We start from the raw sequence: 22,568 nt of genomic DNA on the forward strand, positions 1-22,568 counted from the left end.
ACTACTTAAGTCTGAATCTTTAAAAGCCAAAGCCTTCTGAGTTCCACAGTCAATGCATAAATAATAGCTCAAAACGTTTCTTTCCAGAAAACCCCTGGGCACATTCTCCTATAGTACATAAACCTTGATCCAGATGCAAGCGTGGGTCGTTTCCTCCCTCGACAATGCAGCCGTATTTTATGGGCACCATTAACTGAAAACGGGAGGGGGCATCTACATAATGGACATACACAGGAAGTTTCAATGTCATATTATCAAATTTTAATAAATGAAGTTGGTTTTCCCTTTTTTACTTACGATGTTCCTTGCTGGGAACTGGGATGGGTTTTGCACGGTGAGTCATATTGTTCTGTGGGGAGAAGACACAGTCAGAGCGGCACGAACAAATTTATAAAGCCATGAACTGGTAGTTCCCTCTTCTCTGCTTCCTCCCTCTACCCAGACACAGTACAAACTCTGTACTGGCCGCTGCACTTGGCACGGTCCCCTAAGACAGCATTTATGGCCCTGTGATGGAGAAAGCTTGTTCAGAAACAACATGTTAGCAGCAATTCTTACTAGGCCAGAGCTACTGTGAAGACAGGGCTTGAGGGCCACCCCAACTTGCTGGTAACTTTTGAATGGTGGCGGACAGTTTTTGTTCTTGATGACAGTTGACTGGGCTCTGTGACAATGCTGCTTTCATATCACCTCTCCCTCCTGGAGTCAATGTCCCATAGCCTAACATGTTCACTCAGCACCTAGTATAGACTGCCTCGTAGAAACCTATGTGTAAAAACATCTGGCTCAGTCTTCAAATGTGCTTAAATAAGTTGCCCGAGGGACACGAACCAGGTCCACAAACACCCAGTGTGCCCTAAGTACACATGGCAATCATGTCAATTTAATGACCAGATTCCATTAGTAATGACCAAAGGTGGCAAATTATGAATGTGTGAGATGGCTGAATCACGTACAATTTGTGGGATTCTGCCAGTGTGGCTGCAAGAAGACCTTCAGGAGGAAGGAGAGCTGCTATGGAGAAGTGGAAGAGTCAAGCCTAGGTCTGTCCCAGGTGAGGATGGGTGTGGAGTGCAGTGACCAGCAGGAGCAGGGGTCAGAGAGAGCCAGGTTCACGGAACGCTGGATCCAGGACAGAAAGTTTCACAGCACAGGGGAGCCTCAGAAGGACTGGACCCTAAGTCATGCCCTGGTGAACCCTAAGGTCCTGTGTCAGATGGGCAGCGTCAGGGGAGTCAGAAAAAACTCTCCCACCCTTGCGTACTTGCAGTTCCCACTCTCTCCTCATGGTGGCAGCAGCCCTCATATTTTAAACTGAGGCCTAGCCAGCTAGAGCTCTGTGGGAGAGGCATTCTCAAGGACTCCCTAAAGAGGTCATCCAGGGCTGTAAACTGGAAAACCTTAGGAACCATGTTGTGTGAGCTCAGACATAAACAGCAGCAAGCTTGTGGGAAAGTCCTGCACTTCTCTCTAGACTTCAAAACCTTAGTACCAGCACCCATAAACCCAGTGTTTTAAAAAAAGGAGGGGGGGGATAATTCCAAGGCCAGTCTGGAATATATGGTATATAGAGTGAGTTCCATGGAATATACGGTATATAGAGTGAGTTCCAGAACAGCTAGGGCTACACAGAGAAACCCTGTCATCAAAAACAAAGCAAAACAAAACCAAAAAAAAAAAAAAAAAAAAAAAAAACGCAAGCAAAGAAACAAATAGTGGCATTCTTTGAGAAATGCATGCTGTTGTCATTAGTGTTTCTGTGGCTGAGATAAAACATCAGGACCAAAAGCAGCTTCGACAGGAAAGGATTTGTTTGATCTTAGCTGTTGTATCCATGACCCAGGGAAACCAGGGTAGAAGTTCACAGCAGGCACTGGAGGCAAGAACCGCAGCAGAGACCATGGAGGAAGGCGGCTGCTTGGGCTTGCTCTCCTCGTGGCTTGCTCTTACACTCAGGACCCCAGCCCACAGGTGACAGCCCACAGTGAAATGGGGCTTCCCACATCAATTAGCAATCATGAAGACGCACCACACACAGGCTTGCCCACAGGCCAACCTGGCAGGGGCCTCTTCACAATGGAGGCTCCCTCTTCCAAAGTGACTCTAGCTTGTATTGAGTTAACCTAAAACTAGCTAGTACAATACATTATTCAATGGACGCTGCTTTTATCTCTACCTCTCTCCTTCCCCATCTAACAATCAGGTAGGTCTCTCTTTCAGGCCACATTCTCATTAGCATAAAATTCTCAAAATACCGAGAGGGAAAGCGAGAGCCCTTGGGATGACCTGAAGTAAGCACCCATTGAAGCAGGAGAACCAGAATCAGGCAGCCCAAAGCTGCACGGGGCAAGGGGTGCTTCATCTTCCATCAGCTCAACGGTAGGCTGGACGGGGTAAGGGTTGTCCTTCTACAGCTAGAAAGAGCAGCCACACAGCCATGGCCCACGGGCAGAACAGCAGCAGACAGGCAGAGAGAGCAGGAAGGGAAGAGGCATACACAATCCCCATCCCTAGCTGGGCTGGCACTCGGCTCTCAAGGCTACCACTGAACGGGTCCTGTAGCCTCGGATTGGCTGCGCGAGTGCTGGCTCCAGACAGAGTCACCCATCTTAGTCCGTTAATTTTGCAACTTACACAACACTGTGGCCACATAATCAGGGCATGGAGTGGAGAGGCCGTGTGGTTCTGACTTCTCTTTTCGTTTCGCTTTTTCGTGACAGGGTTTCTCTGTGCAGCCCTGACTGTCTTGGAACTCACTCTGCAGACCAGGCTGACCTCGAACTCAGAGATCCGCCCGCCTCTGCCTCCCAAGTGCTGGGATCAAAGGCACGCGCCATCATTGCCCAGTGGTTCTGACTTCTTTATAAGATGGCATTCCATCTTTCTGACAGAGAACAGCATCAGACAGCAAAGGAGGTCAAGTTTCATGTGTGTGCTTGGAAAAAGGAAAAGGCTGAGGCTCTGGCCCAGTCAAAGTTGTCTGACAAAAAGAGTGCCAGAAAAGGCATGATCTCAGACTGCAATCCATTCAACCCTCGTCTAGTGGGCGCTGCTCGGCTTCTGGTTCTTCTCATCTCTTCCCTAGCTTCAAATCTTAGAAATTCAAGCAAGAAAAAAAAAAAGGAGGAAAAGAGGAAGTGGGGGGGGGTGATTTAATGCACACACCTCTGTGGGCATTTATTAAACTCCCCTCCCCGAAGCCTCACGCACACAGCACAGACCCTGCTGTGGAGGTCTTCTGTCGCAGACTAATACTTCATTCATTAGCCGTCATTCACTGCCTGGCATCGTCACTTGGGTCACTGTCTCTTCCCCTTAACTTGTCCTGACGAACTGAATGCTTACAAATATCCCCAAGGCCCTGGGAAGGCTTGGCATGCAAATAAAACATCAGGACGGGACACCTCACAGCGAGTGGCTACTGATGAAGAAGGCTGGATCCCGACAGTTTCCAAGGCTGTACAGAATTTACAGCCCTTGCGAAAGGGACCAAGAAAGAATCCCTCAGATGCAGACAGAGGAACACTGAGCTGCACTCAACGTAACATGCCAGCAGATGTAGTGGCACACTCCTTTAATCCAGCAGAGACAGGCAGATCTCTGAGTCCAGGCCAGCCTGGTCTACAGAGCTAGCTCCAGGACAGCCAGGGCTACACAGAGAAACCTGGCTCAAAAAGCAAAACAACAACAACAGAACTATGGGTCATGCCATACTAACTTGTATCTGTTTAGAATTTCATGAAAACCGCTTACGTCAAATGGTACCTACAGAAGAGAAATGACCTGCGCTTGCTTTCTTTCCTATTCTCTTGTGGGCATTTGTTACAAAAGTGTCATCATTAAATCTGTTAACATTTATTTTTTTAAAAAAAGCATGCTTTATTTTATAGCATAATACTCAACTCCAGATATTCACTTACTTTGGCTTTGGGCTGCAGAACTGATGTGCAGAGGATCCTAGAAAGAGAAGTTAAATGAAGTTCATCGTTAGACATGTGGGGCCTATACAGGGCAAACCATTCAGATTTACACAAACGACAGCTTCATGAAACTCAGATATGGAGAGATGAAGTGGTGGTGGACGGCATTCACCTCCTACACTTCACTGAAGACTCAGAGCACCAAACAGACAAGATGGAAAGATCTGACTTCTGCATGCAATCGCTTTCCTCACTTCCCAGCTTTCTACGAATTCACTTTTCCTTCGGTGTTGAGCAACTGTATCTGCACAGTGTAAGGCTTTAGTTTAAAACCATTACTAACGGACCTTCAGCTTACAACAGTATAGTCATAAACTGGGTGGGCTTTGGCAGGTATAACTTCTGAAAACAGTATCCTGGAAGGATTGCCTATAAATATGAATGTATGTTATGGGACCAGACAGAATGCAGTGTTTGGGATACATCTGAGGGTTATTTAAAAGTATACGCTGATGACAGAGAGATAGCTGAGGGGTCAGGAGCACTTCCTGCTCTTCCAGAGACCAAACACCAACAATCTAAAACACCAGTGCCAGGAGACATAGCCCTCTTCTGGCCTCTGTGGACACTGCAAACATGGGGTGCAGTCACACATGCAAGCAAAACAGCAATATACTTGAAATTAAATTACATTTCTTAAAGTAAAAGAAAGAAAATTATGGCTGTGTCAAGACACCACTTAAAAATAGGTCAGTGTCTCCTTCATTTGTTATGGTAACCAGGATTGGTGTCAGCTGTTCACCTTAAAGGAGTTTAGGAACTAGGAGACCTGAGAGCCTTGCTCGTGTATATTCACACAGATAGTTTAGGAACTAGGAGACCTGAGAGCCTTGCTCGTGTATATTCACACAGATAGTTTAGGAACTAGGAGACCTGAGAGCCTTGCTCGTGTATATTCACACAGATAGTTTAGGAACTAGGAGACCTGAGAGCTTTGCTCGTGTATATTCACACAGATAGTTTAGGAACTAGGAGACCTGAGAGCCTTGCTCGTGTATATTCACACAGATAGTTTAGGAACTAGGAGACATGAGAGCTTTGCTCGTGTATATTCACACAGATAGTTTAGGAACTAGGAGACATGAGAGCTGTGCTCGTGTATATTCACACAGATAGTTTAGGAACTAGGAGACATGAGAGCCTTGCTCGTGTATATTCACACAGATAGTTTAGGAACTAGGAGACCTGAGAGCCTTGCTCGTGTATATTCACACAGATAGTTTAGGAACTAGGAGACATGAGAGCTTTGCTCGTGTATATTCACACAGATCGTTTAGGAACTAGGAGACATGAGAGCCTTGCTCGTGTATATTCACACAGATCGTTTAGGAACTAGGAGACCTGAGAGCCTTGCTCGTGTATATTCACACAGATAGTTTAGGAACTAGGAGACATGAGAGCTTTGCTCGTGTATATTCACACAGATCGTTTAGGAACTAGGAGACCTGAGAGCCTTGCTCGTGTATATTCACACAGATAACTGAGCCTGGAAACCCAAACTAGCAGTAGCCAATCAACCTTAGTTCATTTCCCTCTCCCGGTTTTCCCATCTCTACAAGAAAAATTCTCAAGTGAGACACTGGATTGAGAAGTTCTGAATGCTGTAAGATCTAAAGCTTTGTACAATCCTAAGACCTTCTTACCAACATGAGATGGAGAACAGACTAAATAAAAGTCTACTAGAGTTCTGTAAAAGCTAAATTGTGACCTTTAGCCCAGTCTCCAAAGATTCCAGTTAACAAGACTCTCACAGCAGCATCTCAGACTTCTCACTCGTGTGGACACGGGTCTGTCCTACACCCCAACCTCCTCATCTGGGGATGCTGGGTCTGTCCTACACCCCGACCTCCACATCTGGGGATGCTGTGTCTGTCCTACACCCCGACCTCCACATCTGGGGATGCTGGGTCTGTCCTACACCCCGACCTCCACATCTGGGGATGCTGGGTCTGTCCTACACCCCGACCTCCACATCTGGGGATTCTGTGTCTGTCCTACACCCCGACCTCCACATCTGGGGATGCTGTGTCTGTCCCACACCCCGACCTCTCAGTGCTGGGGATCTGTGTCTGTCCTGTACCCTGATCTCAGTGCTGGGGATGCTATGTCTGTCCTGTACCCTGATCTCACTGCTGGGGACAATGTGTCTGTCCCACACCCCGACCTCCCAATGCTGGGCACACTGTGCCTGTTGTGATTGATGGAATTCATTACCTTTGTAGGGAAAGGAAATCTGGAGGGCTCGGCGGTACTGGGTGTGTGTATGGCTGTCAGAGGAGGTGGCCACGAATGGGTCATTTCCTAGAAAGAAATTTGGGAAAAGAAAAGGCAAGCGTAAGTGGACATCCATCGCCAGTTGGTTCAGAACTTCAAATGCAGACGGGTGGGTGATCCACAGACAGTGCAGTCTCATGGGACAGCTCATCCCGTGTAGAACAACACCTGCACCGAGCTACAGTGAACGCTGAACAGACAAAACTGACAAAAGGCAGATCAAGGACTGAACAGGCCCAGCACTGAACATTGCGGTACATGAGAGCATCAGCAGGTGCCACCACGCATGGGCAGCCCTGAGCCCTGGCAGCAGCGGGTGGAGCAGGGTAGGCGGGGCTGGGAAAGGCCGGGGCTCAGCACATTCTTCCACCCAGCGTCTTCACTGCGCTTCCGGGAATTATTGAGGTTCAAAGGAAGACCTTTCCTGCCTGACTTAAACAAACAAGTCATACAGGCCCCTGGCTTCACTGGGAGGGTTCTAATAGATTTGACCCTTCCCTGGCACAACTAGCAGATTGCCAGGAGCAGGGAGCTTTACTTTCTCAGAGCAAAATTTTCATCCTTAGTCCCTATTTTCTTGGTTAAAAGCAAGATTTCTAGGACTTAACAAATGAATAAACTTGTCAGCACCATTATATTTATGTTGCTTTGCTCAAAAACTCAAGGGGTCAGGGAGGGAGGTGGCAGTGTACGCCTTTAATCCCAGCACTCAGGAGGCAAAGAGAGGAGGCAGGTGGATCTGTGAGCTCGAGGCCAGGCTGGTCTACAGAGGTAGTTTCAGGACAGCCAGGCTACACAGAGAACCTCTCTCTCTCTCTCTCCTCTCTCTCTCTCTCTCTCTCTCTCTCTCTCTCTCTCTCTCTCTCTCTCTCTCTCTCTCACACACACACACACACACACACACACACAGCAAAAAAACAAACAAAAAACACTTTAAGGGGAAAGAGGTATGGCAGACTAGAAGTGTATAATCATGAAGATACATCTGTGTGCGCACACATGCATGTGCGCGTGCACACACTCTCCTTGAGAGGGCTAAACGGTGTTAGACAAGCATTTCGAAATGAAGAAACTCATGTTTTGTTTTGTTTTTTTCAAATATAAAAAAATAAAATGACCTAAATGACCCAACCAAAGCATAGAGGGACCAAAGATGGAGAGGTAACAGGCTCCTCTGACTCCCTAGATTTCACATGTTCACACCTGCCTACAAAGAGGTCTGGTCACATGTTCACACCTGCTTACAAAGGGCCCGGTCACATGTTCACACTTGGCTACAAAGGGGGACTTAACAACTCTCTCCCAGAGGCAGGTGCCAGTCACAATGCACCACACTCCATCCTGTTTGAGTGACATCATCCTGCTTCTTAACAAATGAAGGTCACGTGTGAACAGGCACGCGTGGTACCTCCCTGGCCCTTCCCTACTGCCCCTGTGAATGTCACAGCAACAGGGGAGACTGAGAGACCCTGTGTGTTGTAAGCAATATTACTGATGCGAGATTTGTTTGTTTGTTTCCTTGCTTGCTTGCTTACTATGTATTTCTGGGAAGGCATTCTGCTCTTAACCACTAAGCCATCTCTCTAGCCCATGGTGCAGGCTTTGATTATCAGTTACAGGCTGTCTGCTTTGCCCCAACTTGATCTATGTCAGCAAGCAAGAGGGGCCTGAATTCCAGGCATCAGTTTTCACTAAAAAATAAGCTCTGGCCACTTATTTTGTGAGGGCAATTTAAGTAAGTGCTTGGGGACTGGGGACGTGGAGTCAAAACAAACAAACAAACAAAAAAAAACGGTAAGTAGAAACAGCCCAACTTTGAGGAGGGACTCTCTGTGTAGAGACCTCCTGCCTCAGCCTCCTGGGTGCTGAGATTAGCGTGTGCACCCCACATCAGCTGCTGCCCTGCATTTAACTCAAATGAACAGCTTTCCAAGGTTTCAATCCTGCACCCAGTCAGCTCTTTGCTCAATTGCTCAGCCAGCACACTCTAGGTGTGGAGGTCACTGAAGAGAGGAAAGGCTTCCAAACAGCCTCCTAACTTTTCCAGCAATTTACAGGCCTTGTGCTGACACCTGTGACCTTTGACTAACAATTACTAACAGCCTAAGGCAGCACCCGGAGCAATCAGGCAACGGTCAGGCACAGAAACTCTGGCAGACACTAAGCTCCCAGACTAAAAGAATTTCCACACTTCCTTAAACGCCTTAGGCATTAGGCAAATTGAGGCCATTTCAAAGAGAAAGTTGCACAGGTCACCTAGAGGCTCAGACTTCACTCCACACCAGCCCTTAGCCCTGCCGGCCCCACAGCTGCAGTCCTGTCTCTCCTCCTTGCTCATTTGAGCCCAGATCCACCTGTTTCTCTAAAACACACACTTGTCTAACCTTAAGACATCCCACCCCGCTATTAACCCCACCCACTTCCTGCAAGTCTGTCCTTGCCCCCATCACTGCATTGTAACTTCACCTTTCCTACCTTGATCCCCATGGAAGCAATGATATCTAAAAACCCGTCTGCATAGCGAATAAATGAAGAAGAAGCAGGCGATGATGCTGCTCCATCGGAAACCAACACCGGAAGGCTGAGGTGATGCTTATGCATTCTCTTCCATGGGCCCCAGAACTATGCCACTAAACGGCTGACTCTGGCTGCAGATCCCAGGGAGTGCCCTGCGTGCCCTGCTTCCCCTTCATCAGAAAGAACACTTACAGCCTAAAACAGGGCTCCACAGAACCAGTGAGAACTGACACCAGACAACACCATCATCTACGGTTGGTTTTCACTCTTAGGGAACTGTCCGTGGATTCCTGGCCATCTGGATAGATTGCTGAACTTTGAGCAGGACATTGGATCACAACTGGGGTCCCCTGCTAGCTCAGAGCCCTCCTTCAACCATAAGGAAGCCAACCTCAGAAAGGATAGAGCTGTTTTTTTTTTTTTTTTCTCTGTGAAAAGGCCCATGCCTCTTCAGCTGTGGGCATTCTTTAGATTACCACTTTTGACTTCCAAATGGGAAAAATGCTTGCATGTTTTGCTCAAGCATCCCCAGTATATCTAAATGCTTTACAGTAGCACTGTGGGGAGAAGGAAGGGAGGGTGGATGTTTTCATTAGTGCCCAATACTATCCTCCCTAAAGAGAAGATATGTTTGTCTTATACTAACAAATATCAAAACCTACAAGAAAGCTGGGTGGTGGTGGTGGGTCTTTAATCCCAGCACGAGGGAGGCAGAGACACATGAATCTCTGTGCTTTGGAGACCAGCTTTCCCTGGTCTACAGAGTGAGTTCTGGGACAGTTATGGCTACACAGAGAAATCCTGTCTTGAAAAACTAAAACAAAAACCTACAAGAAGCACTGCCCATAGAGGGTCACCGTCCCAGCCCGTCAACGTTGGTTGGGTGAATACAGAACAGATCACATACTGCTGAAGCGTGGTTAACAAAGCTCAGAGAGAAACTGAGGCTCAACCTGAAGACACAAAAAGCAAAACAGCCAGCCAATGACTCTCACCTTGACCTCAGTCTGAAGTGGAGATCCTGCCTCCAGGAATCTCAGAATGAGGCTGTGCATGAGAGCTGTCTCCTCCCGTTTTATAATCCTCAGTTATAATCCTATAACTGAGGTTAAAGGGTGTACTGCCTGGTTTCTATAGCAACTAGTGTGGCTATGAAGATTAAAGGTACGCGTACGGTGGATACTAGGATTAAATGTGTGTTACCATTACCTGGTCTGTGTGTAAGGCTGACCGGTGGAGCTGCTTTACTCTCAGATCTTCAGGAAAGCTTTATTTATTAAATTACAATTAAAAAGCCACTACACATTACTTCAGAGAAAATGCTAAATGGTAATTTATAACTAAGACACTGTTTTTTTGAGTTTATATATGGAGTATTTTAGCACCCAGAAAAGTAAAAGGTGACACCAAAACCTGAGCGAGGTAATTGGCTAAATATTCACTGTCATTGCTCGTTGGCAAGAACATCAGCCTTTAGCATTGCAAAGTGCGGCTCGGCAGAAGGACCGAAAAGCCCCAGCTACAGAAGGAATGCTGAGTGCAGACAGAAACGATGCAAGCACCGTTCACACAGCCGCCCAAATACTTGCTGCAAAGATAGATAAATAAATAAAAATTTACCAAGAAAGAAAGAAAGAAAGAAAGAAAGAAAGAAAGAAAGAAAGAAAGAACCAATGACCTTATTTACTGGCTGCAAACAACAGCATTGCTTAGTATTTTCACAATGAAGAGGGTGAAAGTAAATTTAGGGGTAAATATGTATTTTAGAGGCAAAAATAAACAGTAGAAAATAAAGTCCATAGACTTAGAACTTCAAAATAAATCAAACCTTATAATAAAAGACACAAGAATATTAAGACCAACAGAAGCAAATTAGAAGAGTAAGAAAGAAGCACACAGGCCCCCCCAGTAGCCACAATTACTATATACAAGCAATAAAATAAGTTCTGAATTCCTAGGAATTCGAGCAAAAGTAAGTCACATGATAGTTTACACAGTTCTCTGACTTGACAAAAGAAAGTTTGTAGTTCAAAAGAATCTACTAAGATTTTTGTTTTTAAGGAATACATCATTCTAGTGCAAGAAAACCAGAGCGAGTGTGCAGTGCATACATGAGAGCGCATTAACAAGAGAGCTTATACATACAGCGGTACACTACAGGGCTCACAGGAAGCAAGGAAAAACAAAGTAACAAAAAGATATGGCCATTCATCTCCCTCTCTCCTTCTCTTCTCTCCCCCAACCCCCCACCAACCCGTGTTAGCACGCGCGCGCACAGACACACACACACACACGACAGAAACACACAGGATCTCACCAGGGAACCTTGAAATTTACAGAGATCACCTGTCTTCTCTGCCATGGAGTGCTAGGAATAAAAGCACACACTGCCATACTTGGCTCCAGTTTTTCAAGTTTCGAGATCTCATTAAAGAGGCCATGAACACCAGGTTTCACTGTATAAAAACCCAGAATCAGGATATGGGGTTTAAACCTGGTGTCTCCTATGCTACACCCACATAAGGTTTTTCTTGTGTGGGACATGAGCACCAATCCTCGGTCGCTATGGGCAAACAGAAAACTTGAGAGACTTGTACAACTCTGCTCCAAATTCTTGCCGTTGTAAACGTCGTCTTAGCAAGTAGAATCTGGTAGAGATGGAACCGTGCTCCATGTCGGAATGGCACTGCTCACGAAAGTGCGCTCGCATGGGCATCTGTCTGCTTGCTTCAGGACGTCGTCAAATGATGCGCGGTAATTACGGACTTACCTTCAGAATCTCTTCAACGCAGTGCGCTTCATTGGAGAACGTCTGCTGCAAAGGAAATGAAGGAAAAGCTCAATGTAAAAGGCTCAACAGGGAAGTGATGACAATGGTGGGTGCAGGTGTGGATTCGCGCAGGTAGGCTCGCTTCAGGACCTGCCCTTCACAACGGAGCACTAGTAACTGCACTGTACAAGACGGAGTCAAACCACTTGATCAGAGGAAGAGTGAGCAGGAAGCTGGAGACACACCCACACCCACACCAAACTAAATGTGACCGTTAGGTTGAAGCTAACTGTGGACAATGTGTCTAAACAGAGTGAGAGCTGGGGACACTTGCCTGGCTTGCGTAAGTGCCCTGCTAAAGAAGGAAGGAGGGGAGGGGAAAAGAGGGGAGGAGAGGGGTGGTGGAAGGGTTGATGAGAGGGAACATGTTAGTGAATCTAAGCGGGCAACAGGTGTAACAGAAATGGAGACAACAGATGAAATCAGCTAGCACAGCTGACTAACTAAGAACATAGACACGGAGGTCGTCTGAGCACAACTGGAAACACTGTGGTGCCAGACACTCATAGCTCTTCATTGTAGTTTTCTAAAACTCATCTTATGTTTAAAGATGTCTGTGTGTGTGTGTGTGTGTGTGTGAGAGAGAGAGAGAGAGAGAGAGACATATATGTGAGTAACCCCCAAAAGCCAGGAGGATGTCAGAACCCCTAGAGCTTGAGTTATACAAGGTTGTAAGCTGCATGTCACAGGCACTGGGAATTGAACGCGGGTCCTCTGGAAGACACCTATAAACTCGTAACTGCTCAGCAATCTCTCCAGCCCCTAAAAAACTCATTTTCAATAAAAATTGAGTCTTATCTCACTTCCATCGGAAGGTTACTCTACAGACACATGCTCACACACATTTGTACACAGAGGACAACACAGGGGTGAGGACATGACTGACTGGGAACCGAGACCGGCTACGCATGCTTGCACTTCATCTCTCGCTAAACAGAAACAAGGACCGCCATCACAGGCAGTGCTGTGACGTCTAAAGCAATTCTCCGTTAGAAACATGGTACACCGCCCACAAATCTGCAGTTTTCGATGGCTGAGCCATTGTGCACACAGCAGCGCCACAATCCCCCACGCCCTCCGTGTCTCTGCCACCCCCACGTCACACAGGTGAGGCTCCAGTTAGTTTACCACCTCACAGAAGCAGACAGATGCAAAGCAGTCTTCCCTTGGACTCAGCAACGATTTAAAGGTGTATTATACTATAATACTGGTTGCTAATTCACAATTGAGGTTTATTAATCCAGCATTTGGTCTTGGCCTAATTTAGGAAAAATTTAAAAAAAAAAAAAAGGTACAAACTTTTGCACCAGGCTGTAATTGAGTCTAACCGTCATGCCAAAATTCAAATGCAAAGTGATCTGCCTTGGTCCATGTTCAAAACAAGTAAATACCCCGATGGTGATTCTGTGTGCATTTTTGGAGCTTGTTATTTCTGAGGCATGGCCAGGAAGTTCACAGATATGCAGATATAACCACAGAAAGTTAAGGAAACCCTACCCCATCCAACTACCAGACATTCCACCGGTCAAAAGTAACACAGTTTCCAAAAACCATCAAAAGATGTTAAAAATCTGGACCAAAAATGATAGTGCCACATTCTAGCATAAATGTCACATAAAAAAAAAACAACAGTGTTTTTACCTGGGCACACACACTATGACTATATGCCGATTTCAATGATTGACAGCCACTATTAGAAAGAGTCAACTGTCTCCTCCCCCAGCCTGGGGCAGGGATGAAAGTGGGAATTTGTGGCTGGCAATTAGTTAAATGGAAAAGCACGCTCTGATGAGGACCAGCAAAAGGGCTGGCCCATTTGTTCCGGAACCAGAAAGAGGTGGGAAGCACCTTCCTTAGAGATAATTTCATGCCTGGGGGCTGCAGAGATGGCTCAACAGTTAAGAGCGCTGCCTGCTCTTCCAAAGGTCCTGAGTTCAGTTCCCAACAACCACATGGTGGCTCACAACCATCTGTAATAAGATCTCTTGAGGAAGAGACCTGGCCAGTCATCCTTAACTTGGAGAAAAAAAACCCAATATGGACAAGTTCATCAGAACCTCCATATATAAGCTGCCCATGCATGTATTGCCAGGGCATAAATTTCATTTCATTTCATTTTTCAATTTCATGATTACAAAGTACTTAAATCGCTAAAAGAAGCCCCCTCCCCAATCTCTTACTCTGCTTTCCCAGGGATAGCATTTGATTCCCGTTGCTCTCTCCCCATCCCCGCCCCCACACACTATGAACTGCTGCAGGGACAGTCAGAGCGTGTGCCCTTTCTCCCTCGCACTCCCCCATGCACCACACTAGCTCAGAACCAATATTTACGAGAAAGGGCTGATGAGACGGCTCAGCGGGCAAAGGTACAAGTCTGATGATCAGACTTCCATGCCCACAAGCCACATGGTAGAGAGAACCAGTCCCGCCCGTTTTCTTCCGACCTCCACGTGTGTGCCATGCCATAGGCACACATGCACACACTGCACACACGTCTAAATAATAAATAATTATGTGAATAAAAGAAGCCACAAGAGAGTCAGTGTAGCTCAAGTCTCTCTGGCTCCTCTCTCCCTCCAAATAAGAACCGAGTCAGAGAACTGGACAGGCTGCCCCGTGTAATAAAGTACAGCTTGGCACCTCAAAGTCTGCCACCGAAAGGAAACTTCCCAAAAAGGGAGGGGATTCTGAGCACACCGGTGCGCTAATCAGGCTCTTAAAATCCACATTCCCCCGCTGGGCTCAGGCTCTGCACTGTCGTTCCTGCTGAGCAGAACCAGGCTCTCCTGGTAGCTCTTGCCAAAGAATGAACTGTCAGTCCTGGCTAGGCGAATGAGGCTCAATGGCAGATTCAAAAAAAAATTCTTATGGAACACAAGATAATAATAAAACAACATAACCCAAACCAATGATTGCTGACCAGAAACTCCCAACTCTCACGCTGTCTCCGCACTCCGTGTCTGTGCTCCCTGCACCTCGTGGATTCTACACAGAGACCAACGTTCCGGCAGCCTTCCTTCCCCGCTGGGGCACGGCCTTAGCCCAACAACAGCCCCGTCCATTAAGCAGAGAATAGAGCAGCTACTTACTGAAGGCATATTATACTCTGGCACTGTATTACACTCTTAAACATACTATAATTTCCTCAAATTGATGCCACTGATTATAAAATTGATCACTAGGCTTGGCATGGAGAAATCAGTCCAGTAGATGTGTCCATCGGTCAAGATAAAGTGTCTCAGGGAATGGTGTGCACTACCCAATTTCATTCTCCTATCAACCACTGTGGTAGGCGGTTTTTACAACAGGCAGAAGAAAACTGGGTGACACCCGAGGTTGCACAAACGCTCTGGAAGCGGCTGAGCCAAGAAGCTTCAAGATCCTGTCAAACTGGCTTTCCAAAGGCTGCCTGTGCCTGAGACAACACACCGGGAGACCATTGGATAAGGTGCAGTGTTTCTTCATTTCCTTCTAAAGCAGCAAAGCGATTTTGGGGGTTCACATTTCACTCTCACTGCTACCCCACGCAAGTGCTTCAGACCAAAAAAAAAAAAGAAAGAAAGAAAGAAAAGCAGAATTCTGGCCACATTCTGATCTCTCGCCTCCGAGAACAACACTCGGTATTGGCATCAAAAAGAAGAGCGTTTCCAAAGGTCTTCTGAACTTTGCTTCACTAAGCTAAAAGGAAATGAACAGAAGAAACCCCTGCCACCGAGACCAGAGGCTCCTTTCTGCAGTGCTCCGTTCAGCATCAAGTTTCGACAGGACGGCAATTTTTATAACGGCGCTGTTTTCATAAAGGCTTACCAGGAAGTGGGGGCCACAGAGGCTGGACACTGAAGAGGGGAGCCAAAAGATCCCAGCTTCTCTAGGGTGGCTTTGCTCAGGACCTGCTCAGTGATCTTGGAGAGAATTCAACCTCTTAGGACTATTTCCTTCTTGTGATAAAGGAGACCATTACCACATCTAGCCACTTCACAGGGGCAGTATGAAGTCAAGTGCACCGTCAGGGAACTTTAAAAGCTGACAGGAAGAACCAACACAGGGGATGCCCAGCGCCAACATGAATTAGCAAAGTGTTCCTTAATAATGTGCAAGCTTTTCTTCCAGCATACTGCTCCTTGGGTTGCTATCTGCTGCTTTCCTGCCCTGCTGGCTCCCTGAGGTGCATGTCCCTGTGTCCCTGACTGGAACCCTCTCCCCTTCCCCATCACCTGTTCAACCAACCCTCAGGGGATAGGGAAGGCAGGCCCTGCTGTTCCCTTCACCGAGTTGCAAAGGTGTTCCTCGGGCCACTCCGAGAGGCATACTCTGCTGCAGACTGTCTCCCCCAAAGCTGCCTACCGTGTGTGTCACACTGAGTCTCCCAGACTTTAATCTATACTCCACTGACCTACTAGTTACTACCTCTGCTTCTTCTAGGCTACAAGTTCTGTGACGGCAGGGGCCAGCCAACCTAGCCCCACCCCTGACTTGACCACACCCCACATTTGCTGGTGTGTGTTTCCATTCTTCACACTTAGAATCCTGACTTCTGGGGCTAGAGACGTGGCACAAGCTGCTTTCCCAGAGGACCTCGGCGGGACCCCAGCACCCACATCTATAGCTTCAGTGCTCTCTTCCGGCCTCCGTGGCCACCAGGCATCCATGTGATACACAAACACACATGCAGGCAAAACACCATCCACATAAAGGAATTTCAAATATGAGGGCTTTGATAACAGTAGGTGCCGTGGCTGTTGGACCTAGAAATCCACACCTGTGCTACCTGTGTAGAAACAATACCATACAGGGAGGACGGCGAACCCTCTGTCCCTGTTTCTCCTTGGCTTGCAAAAACAGAAATAACTCACAAACATTAGATTGAAATAGAAAGGTTAAGACTCTTGTCTTCAGCTCCTAGGCCCCACCCGCCTCCTCTGAGGAACGGCCCTCGGCAGGGCCCATCGGTTCCCACTCACGGTGCACAGTACAGCACTGAGCAGCTGCCTACAGATTGGCAGCCAGTGTGGACATGATGCAGAAGGAACAGGGCCCAGGCATGCTCTCACTCCCCAAACAAAACGAGAATATCTTTGAGAGAAAGGCAGTTTGGGCTCTCTTTCTAGCAATTAAACTTAAGTACTGAACAAGGGACCGAGGAGTTTGCTTCTTGTGTGAGGAACTCAGCTGGGCTTTCCAGAACCCACCGTAAGGGTGTGCACAGCAACACACATCTGTAACCTCACTCAGGGCTTCTGAGGCAAGACAGGAAGCAGAGACAGGAGGATCTGTAGACATGAGGGTCAGTGACCCTGGCACACACAGGTAAAACTGAAGAGACCAAGTTAGAGTAAAGGCTGTCCTCTGGCGTGTCCACTGTGGCACAAGCTTGCTCGCTTTCATACACATGCAAACATTTCTACAAGTACGTACACACAATGTTGGTTTACACATGCATATCACACACACTAAAACACATGGGCAAGTAATAAGTACTGAATGTACATATGTGGAACACGCAAAGCCTGGGAAGAGTTCCACAGGGAAGAAATAAGACAGTGCATGTCAAAATCTCAGCCATACAAATAAATAGATGCAATTATATGAAGATGCCATAATCATCACATCTAAGAAAGATTAGAGACGGAAACCAAAAGACCTGACTGAACAAGGCTTGACATAATGTTAATTGTACTCTGAATATGCAGTAAATCACCTACAATGCTAGGTTGGCTCCAAAGACAGGATCACACTGCTGGGTGTGCCCGCTTCAGCCGCAAAACACATAAAGGAGCAAACATTATAGTATCATAGCCCGTGGGAAGCTATATACACCAAACTTTAGGATAAGAGTTTTTGAGGCTCCTAGATGCATACATGGGCACACTTACAGACGAATTAAAAACAATAACCACAATACGTGCACACACACACACAGAAACCCAGGGGTGTTTGGGGCTATTAATCAAAGAGAATCACTAAATAAGGCATCCTAAACAGTTTTCTTTAACTGAAAGTATGCTATGCAAGTTGCATTTAACTGATACAATCTTCTTTGAACGATTATTAATTGGGTTGGAAAGATGGATGAGCAGTTTATAAGACACGGCTCACTGAACAGCCCACACGCCTCCCTTCTGGCCTCCATCGGGAATGCTCAGGTGCAGAAACAACACACATATATCATTTTTAAAACATATTTTTACTGAAGGTTGTTAAACATGTTTCATCTCTCTAAAAAGTGTTTCCAAAAAGTAGACCGGCTTTTTTAATATATTTATTTAGGTCCATGTGTACGCATGTAGCTGTGTGCATGCATCCCCAAGTGTGTCCGCGTGAGTCAGAGGACACTGTAGACACTGGCCCTCTCCTCCACAGTCCAGGTCCCCGGGACTGAACTCGGGTCATCGGGGTTGGTGGCAGGTGTCTTTGCTCACTCAGACGTCGCACTGGCCCCTAAATAGTGTGAAGTTTCTTTGAACTTTTCTTTGAATTTTTCTGGAATGCTAAGCACACATCAACCACTGAGCTATATTCACGGGAGCCCTGGACCACTGATAAGAAGTGAAAAAGAGCAGTCACACACAAAATCACTCGTGTCCCGAAACACCTCTTCGGAGCATCTGACTGCAGCCAGACATAGGGGTTAGCAGACATCTAATTAGGCAGTGTTTGCAGAAGTCTCCATGGTTCTCCAAACAACTTTTTAGGAGGAAGGTGCATAAAAGTTTATAAACATGGTGATGAGATAGATACCATGGAGGGACGCCTGCAATCCCAGCACCCAGGAGCCCAGGCCATCTTCATTCAAATACACAGTGAGACAAAGGACTTCCCTGCAAGACCTTCTCCTGGAGGGTGATGCTGCTGCGGCCTCCCCTGGTGGGAGAATCTGGAAGAGACTAGGCTACTGCAGTCTTTCCTCACCTCAGTCCTTACAGTAATGACCCTAAGGATTGTCTGTCCCCTCCAGGCGGGGGCATGCTGGGCTGGGGTAAAGGCAGGGGGTGCGTCCCACAGCCACACGGCGCAGAGAAGGCCCCCAGCCTGTCTGCACTGGCAGGAAATGAGAGCCTGCAGCCCTACTTGTCCAAGGTACACTTTCAGGGAAACTGCTCTGGTAGCCACAAACTATGGCGTCCTTCTAACTTTCAAACTAAAGCAAAAGTGCGCTGAAAATGGGGGAAGGGTAAAAATAAAACAAACAAAAAAACCTTACAGGAAGTAGTCCTTAAAGACCAATAATAGTAATTAAACAATTTTGTGTTCCTTCCAAGGCAAGTCAGTCATCTGACCACATGACTGAAGCTTTGTTTTAATCAGAGTCATAAAGAGGGTTCATTTTCTAAACACACATGGAAACGCAGTAAAATCTCAGTCTAAACTGACTGAACTTTTCCATCCTCGAAATCCTGTTTAGAACTTTATTAAGAGAAAGTAACATTGGTAATTATGAAACCTGGGGTTTGGATTCTTGAGATCTGTATTCAAGGAATAAAAGCAAATTAAGTAGTGAATAGCTGTCCTCTTCATAGAGAATTGCAAACATTAACTTGACGCAAATGCTACCAAAAGGAAGGTGCCGCCGTGTCTGGTTTCTAACACTATTTCTGCTCACGAGATTCTGAGTTCCTAGATTTTTGGTAGCATTTGCAAGGTTCACTGAAGACAAATGGAACAGTACCTACTAGTGCTGACGCACCTATACCAGCCAGTGAACTAACACCTTAGCATAAAGTCGGAATTCGTGTTGAGAGTCACTTAGAAGTGGTACCTGGATGGACAGATGGTCAAGCAACAGCACCTTCACCATGCCACTAATGGGGACCACACCAAACCTCACTTTTCAGCTTCCTGCCTGTGAAGGATCACCATTCACCATGCAGTGTTGGGGACTGAAATCCCAATGGGGTAAGCCTCTAAAACACTGGGCCCTTGATGAAAGATCACAGCTGTGAAGCCCATTGTGGGTTTAGCAGCCATGAATGATTTGGTGAGAATGGCTAGTAGGCACTAAAAGGCAAAAAAAACCCAGAGAGCGGGTCTACACAACTTATGGCAGTGGTTTTAAAAAAGAAAGAAAAAGACAAATCCTTGCAAATGGCCTAACCCATATGATCTATTTCTCCTGAAACCCAGTTCTGCTTACTAAAATGTGTGCTTGAGAGATTGTTGAGTGTGGACATCAATTGTGCAAATATGAGCACCTCTTCATGTAGGGTGTGAGCCCACAGCTGGATGTGCTGTCACTGTGCACTCTGCGCGACCTCTGTGCTGCTCACAAGCGTGTGTGCGCACACGCACATGCACATTCTGTTTCTCTGGCTGTTCCTGTCTCCCACAAATCATATTAACATACGGTTCTCGTCTAAGACAACAGTGCCAATTACTTTGTCAATCATGAGATGTTTACAGACACTTAAACCCGCTCTTCCTTTAAGTGTCCGTGTCTGTCACATTTAAGTGGCATGTGGTGTTTGGAAGTGATGTTTAACTCTGAGTTTCATGGCGTGCTAGGACCTTTTCTTTTTCTAGCTAAGTATAAGCTGAGGCTACAGAGGCATCTGAAGGAAGGGACTGGGCGCGACTTGCAGCCAGTTTCTGGAGGAGGCTGAAAGCAGCTGAAGTCATAGGAATGAGATAAACCGTTTAATCCGTGCCTTGTCCGGACGAAGGCAATGGTTTTATCCTAGGCTTACCAATGGCAGTAATCACAACGTCTCCTCCAGGCTAGGTGTTGCTTGTCTGTCTCCTGGCATCGATTATTTTCAAAAACAAAAACCAGAATCCAGCAAGGATGGGGGAGAGAAGGGGAAGAAAATTACAACAGTGGTACAAACAGCTTCAAACTCCCCTGGGGATTAAGGATACTGTAACAAACACAGGAGGAGGAAGGAAGAGTCTGTCTATGCTTCCACACATTTAAAAGAAACAAATAAATTGGTACAGTGTAAGAAAATCACCTTACTGTGCACTTGGCGAGCATGCACGAGGCGTTGGGTTCAATCCCAAATCCACAAAAAGAAAAGGAAAAAAAAAGCTTTAAGAATATACTGTCAGGCCGGGCGGTGGTGGCGCACGCCTTTAATCCCAGCACTCGGGAGGCAGAGGCAGGTGGATCTCTGTGAGTTCGAGACCAGCCTGGTCTACAAGAGTTAGTTCCAGGACAGGAACCAAAAGCTACGGAGAAACCCTGTCTCGAAAAACCAAAAAAAAAAAAAAAAAAAAAAAAAAAAAAAAGAATATACTGTCAGAATATTATAGCAGTTATAAACCATTGATTTAGGGGTACCAACAAACACCTAAATTTAAAATATATTTTGCTTTTGTACAGCCCGTTTAAAACCAAATTCAAGTAGCATGTAAGCCTGTGTCTACTGGTTTAACTGGAGACTAAGACCATAGTTTGTGAACTCCAGACTGACCCTCTCTCAAAGAAAGAGGACAGATGGAGGAAACGAGAGGAGAGAAGAAACTTAGTCGTCACACGGAATCCCAAAGCAGACTTCATCTGTTCCTGGCTTATCTTTGTATATCAATTGTCCTGGAAGGACAGAGAAACTGCCTAGGACTTCAGCAAAGGTCCCTGGCCAGTCATTGCTAACCAATCAAAAACAAAAATATACTTAATAGCAAAGTTCTGAATAAACACTTAACATTCCTCAATAGTACTTAATACAGGAGGAGCAAGGTGTGGAACAGCCTACAGGGAGACGGGAGAAAGGAGAAATTACTTGAAAAGTACTGTAATATTTTCTGATTCTAAGCTATTCACTATAATTTTCTTATTTTTTTCTTTTCTGTTTTTGGTTTGGTTTTTCAAGACAGGTTTCCAGTGTAGCTTTGGAGCCCACAGAGCGGGCCAGCCTTGAACTCACAGAGATCCTCCTGCCTCTGCCTCCCGAGGGCTGGGTAAGTGCCACCGGCATCTGGCTTGTTCACAACAATTTTAAAGTAAGACAACAGGATTGTCCCTATTTTGGAAGCATCAGTCACTGGATCCTTTCAAACCCTTCGTCTCTCACACGCCAGTTTCTGTCTGTTGTCCATGGGGAGCACACACAGGGCCCGTGGTCCTCACACTCCTATCTCCCAGAGCACACACAAACAGCCGCATTCACCTCAATTCCAGATATTCTTACACTCACCGCCTCTCATGTTTCTAACCACAACACAGAGAAGAGAGACCATGGGAAACAAGAGCCGATGATGCTAACAGTCGCAACAAAATAACTGCCTCTAGAAGCCAAACTGCAGCTCAGTTATACATGATCCAGCAGGGTTCTCCTGACACTTCCGACACCTGGCACAAGGCCCGTGGGAAAACGGTAGTGGAGCGCACCACTTCCTTCCTGACACGGTAATGGGGGACAAAGTGAAGCCTTTAGCTGACCGTAAGTGTCGTCTCCGTGTCCAGCAGTTGGTTTTGTAATGACAGACGTTTATAGATAAAGTGAAACAGCTGGAAAACTGCTTAAAAACAAGGAGAGTGCCAGGCGCCAGTGCTCGCCTTGATTCCAGCACTCAGGAGGCAGAGGCAGGAGGATCTCTGAGTTCCAGGCCAGTCTGGTCTAGATCAAGTTCCAGGACAGCCAAGGCGACACGGAGAAGCCCTGTCTTAAAAATCCAAAGGAACAAACCGGTAATTTGAAAACGTTCTCTCCTTTAAACTATTTGACAGTCAATTCCAAGGTAGCTTTCTGGTTTTTTTGTTTGTTTGTTTGTTTTTACTCACTCTGTAGACAAGGCTGGCCTCAAACTCAGAGTGATCTGCCTGCCTCTGTCTCCAAGTGCTGGGATTAAAGGCAGCCACCGCCTGGCAATATGGCTTAAAGTGAGCACATTCTATATTCTGAGAGGAAAGATGGAGACATTGGCATCTTTTCTTATTAGAGTTTTTCATCAGAGAAATCAATACTCCAAACACATACAGATGACGGGACCACAGACAATGCTAAAAAGCCAAAACAAAACCAAATACAGTG

At 46.4% G+C, this 22,568-nt stretch overlaps 1 protein-coding gene across 6 annotated transcripts in view; it reads right to left on the minus strand.

Annotated features, from left to right (window-relative positions):
- Aff1 (ALF transcription elongation factor 1) overlaps positions 1–22,568 on the minus strand; it is a 151,326-nt gene that overhangs the window by 28,173 nt on the left and 100,585 nt on the right. For 4 of the 6 annotated variants that reach the window (XM_075943945.1, XM_075943943.1, XM_075943942.1 and 1 more), the window contains 4 exons: positions 11,542–11,586; positions 6,195–6,281; positions 3,921–3,957; positions 298–349 (listed from right to left, as the gene is read on the minus strand). In XM_075943945.1, coding sequence (XP_075800060.1) covers positions 298–349; positions 3,921–3,957; positions 6,195–6,281; positions 11,542–11,586 — 221 coding nt within the window. The remainder of the gene's footprint in view (positions 1–297; positions 350–3,920; positions 3,958–6,194; positions 6,282–11,541; positions 11,587–22,568) is intronic. The other 2 variants (XM_075943944.1, XM_075943941.1) reach the window with 1 other exon arrangement.

This window comes from Microtus pennsylvanicus, chromosome 12 (genome assembly GCF_037038515.1).
Source record: "Microtus pennsylvanicus isolate mMicPen1 chromosome 12, mMicPen1.hap1, whole genome shotgun sequence".
NCBI classification, from domain to species: domain Eukaryota; kingdom Metazoa; phylum Chordata; class Mammalia; order Rodentia; family Cricetidae; genus Microtus; species Microtus pennsylvanicus.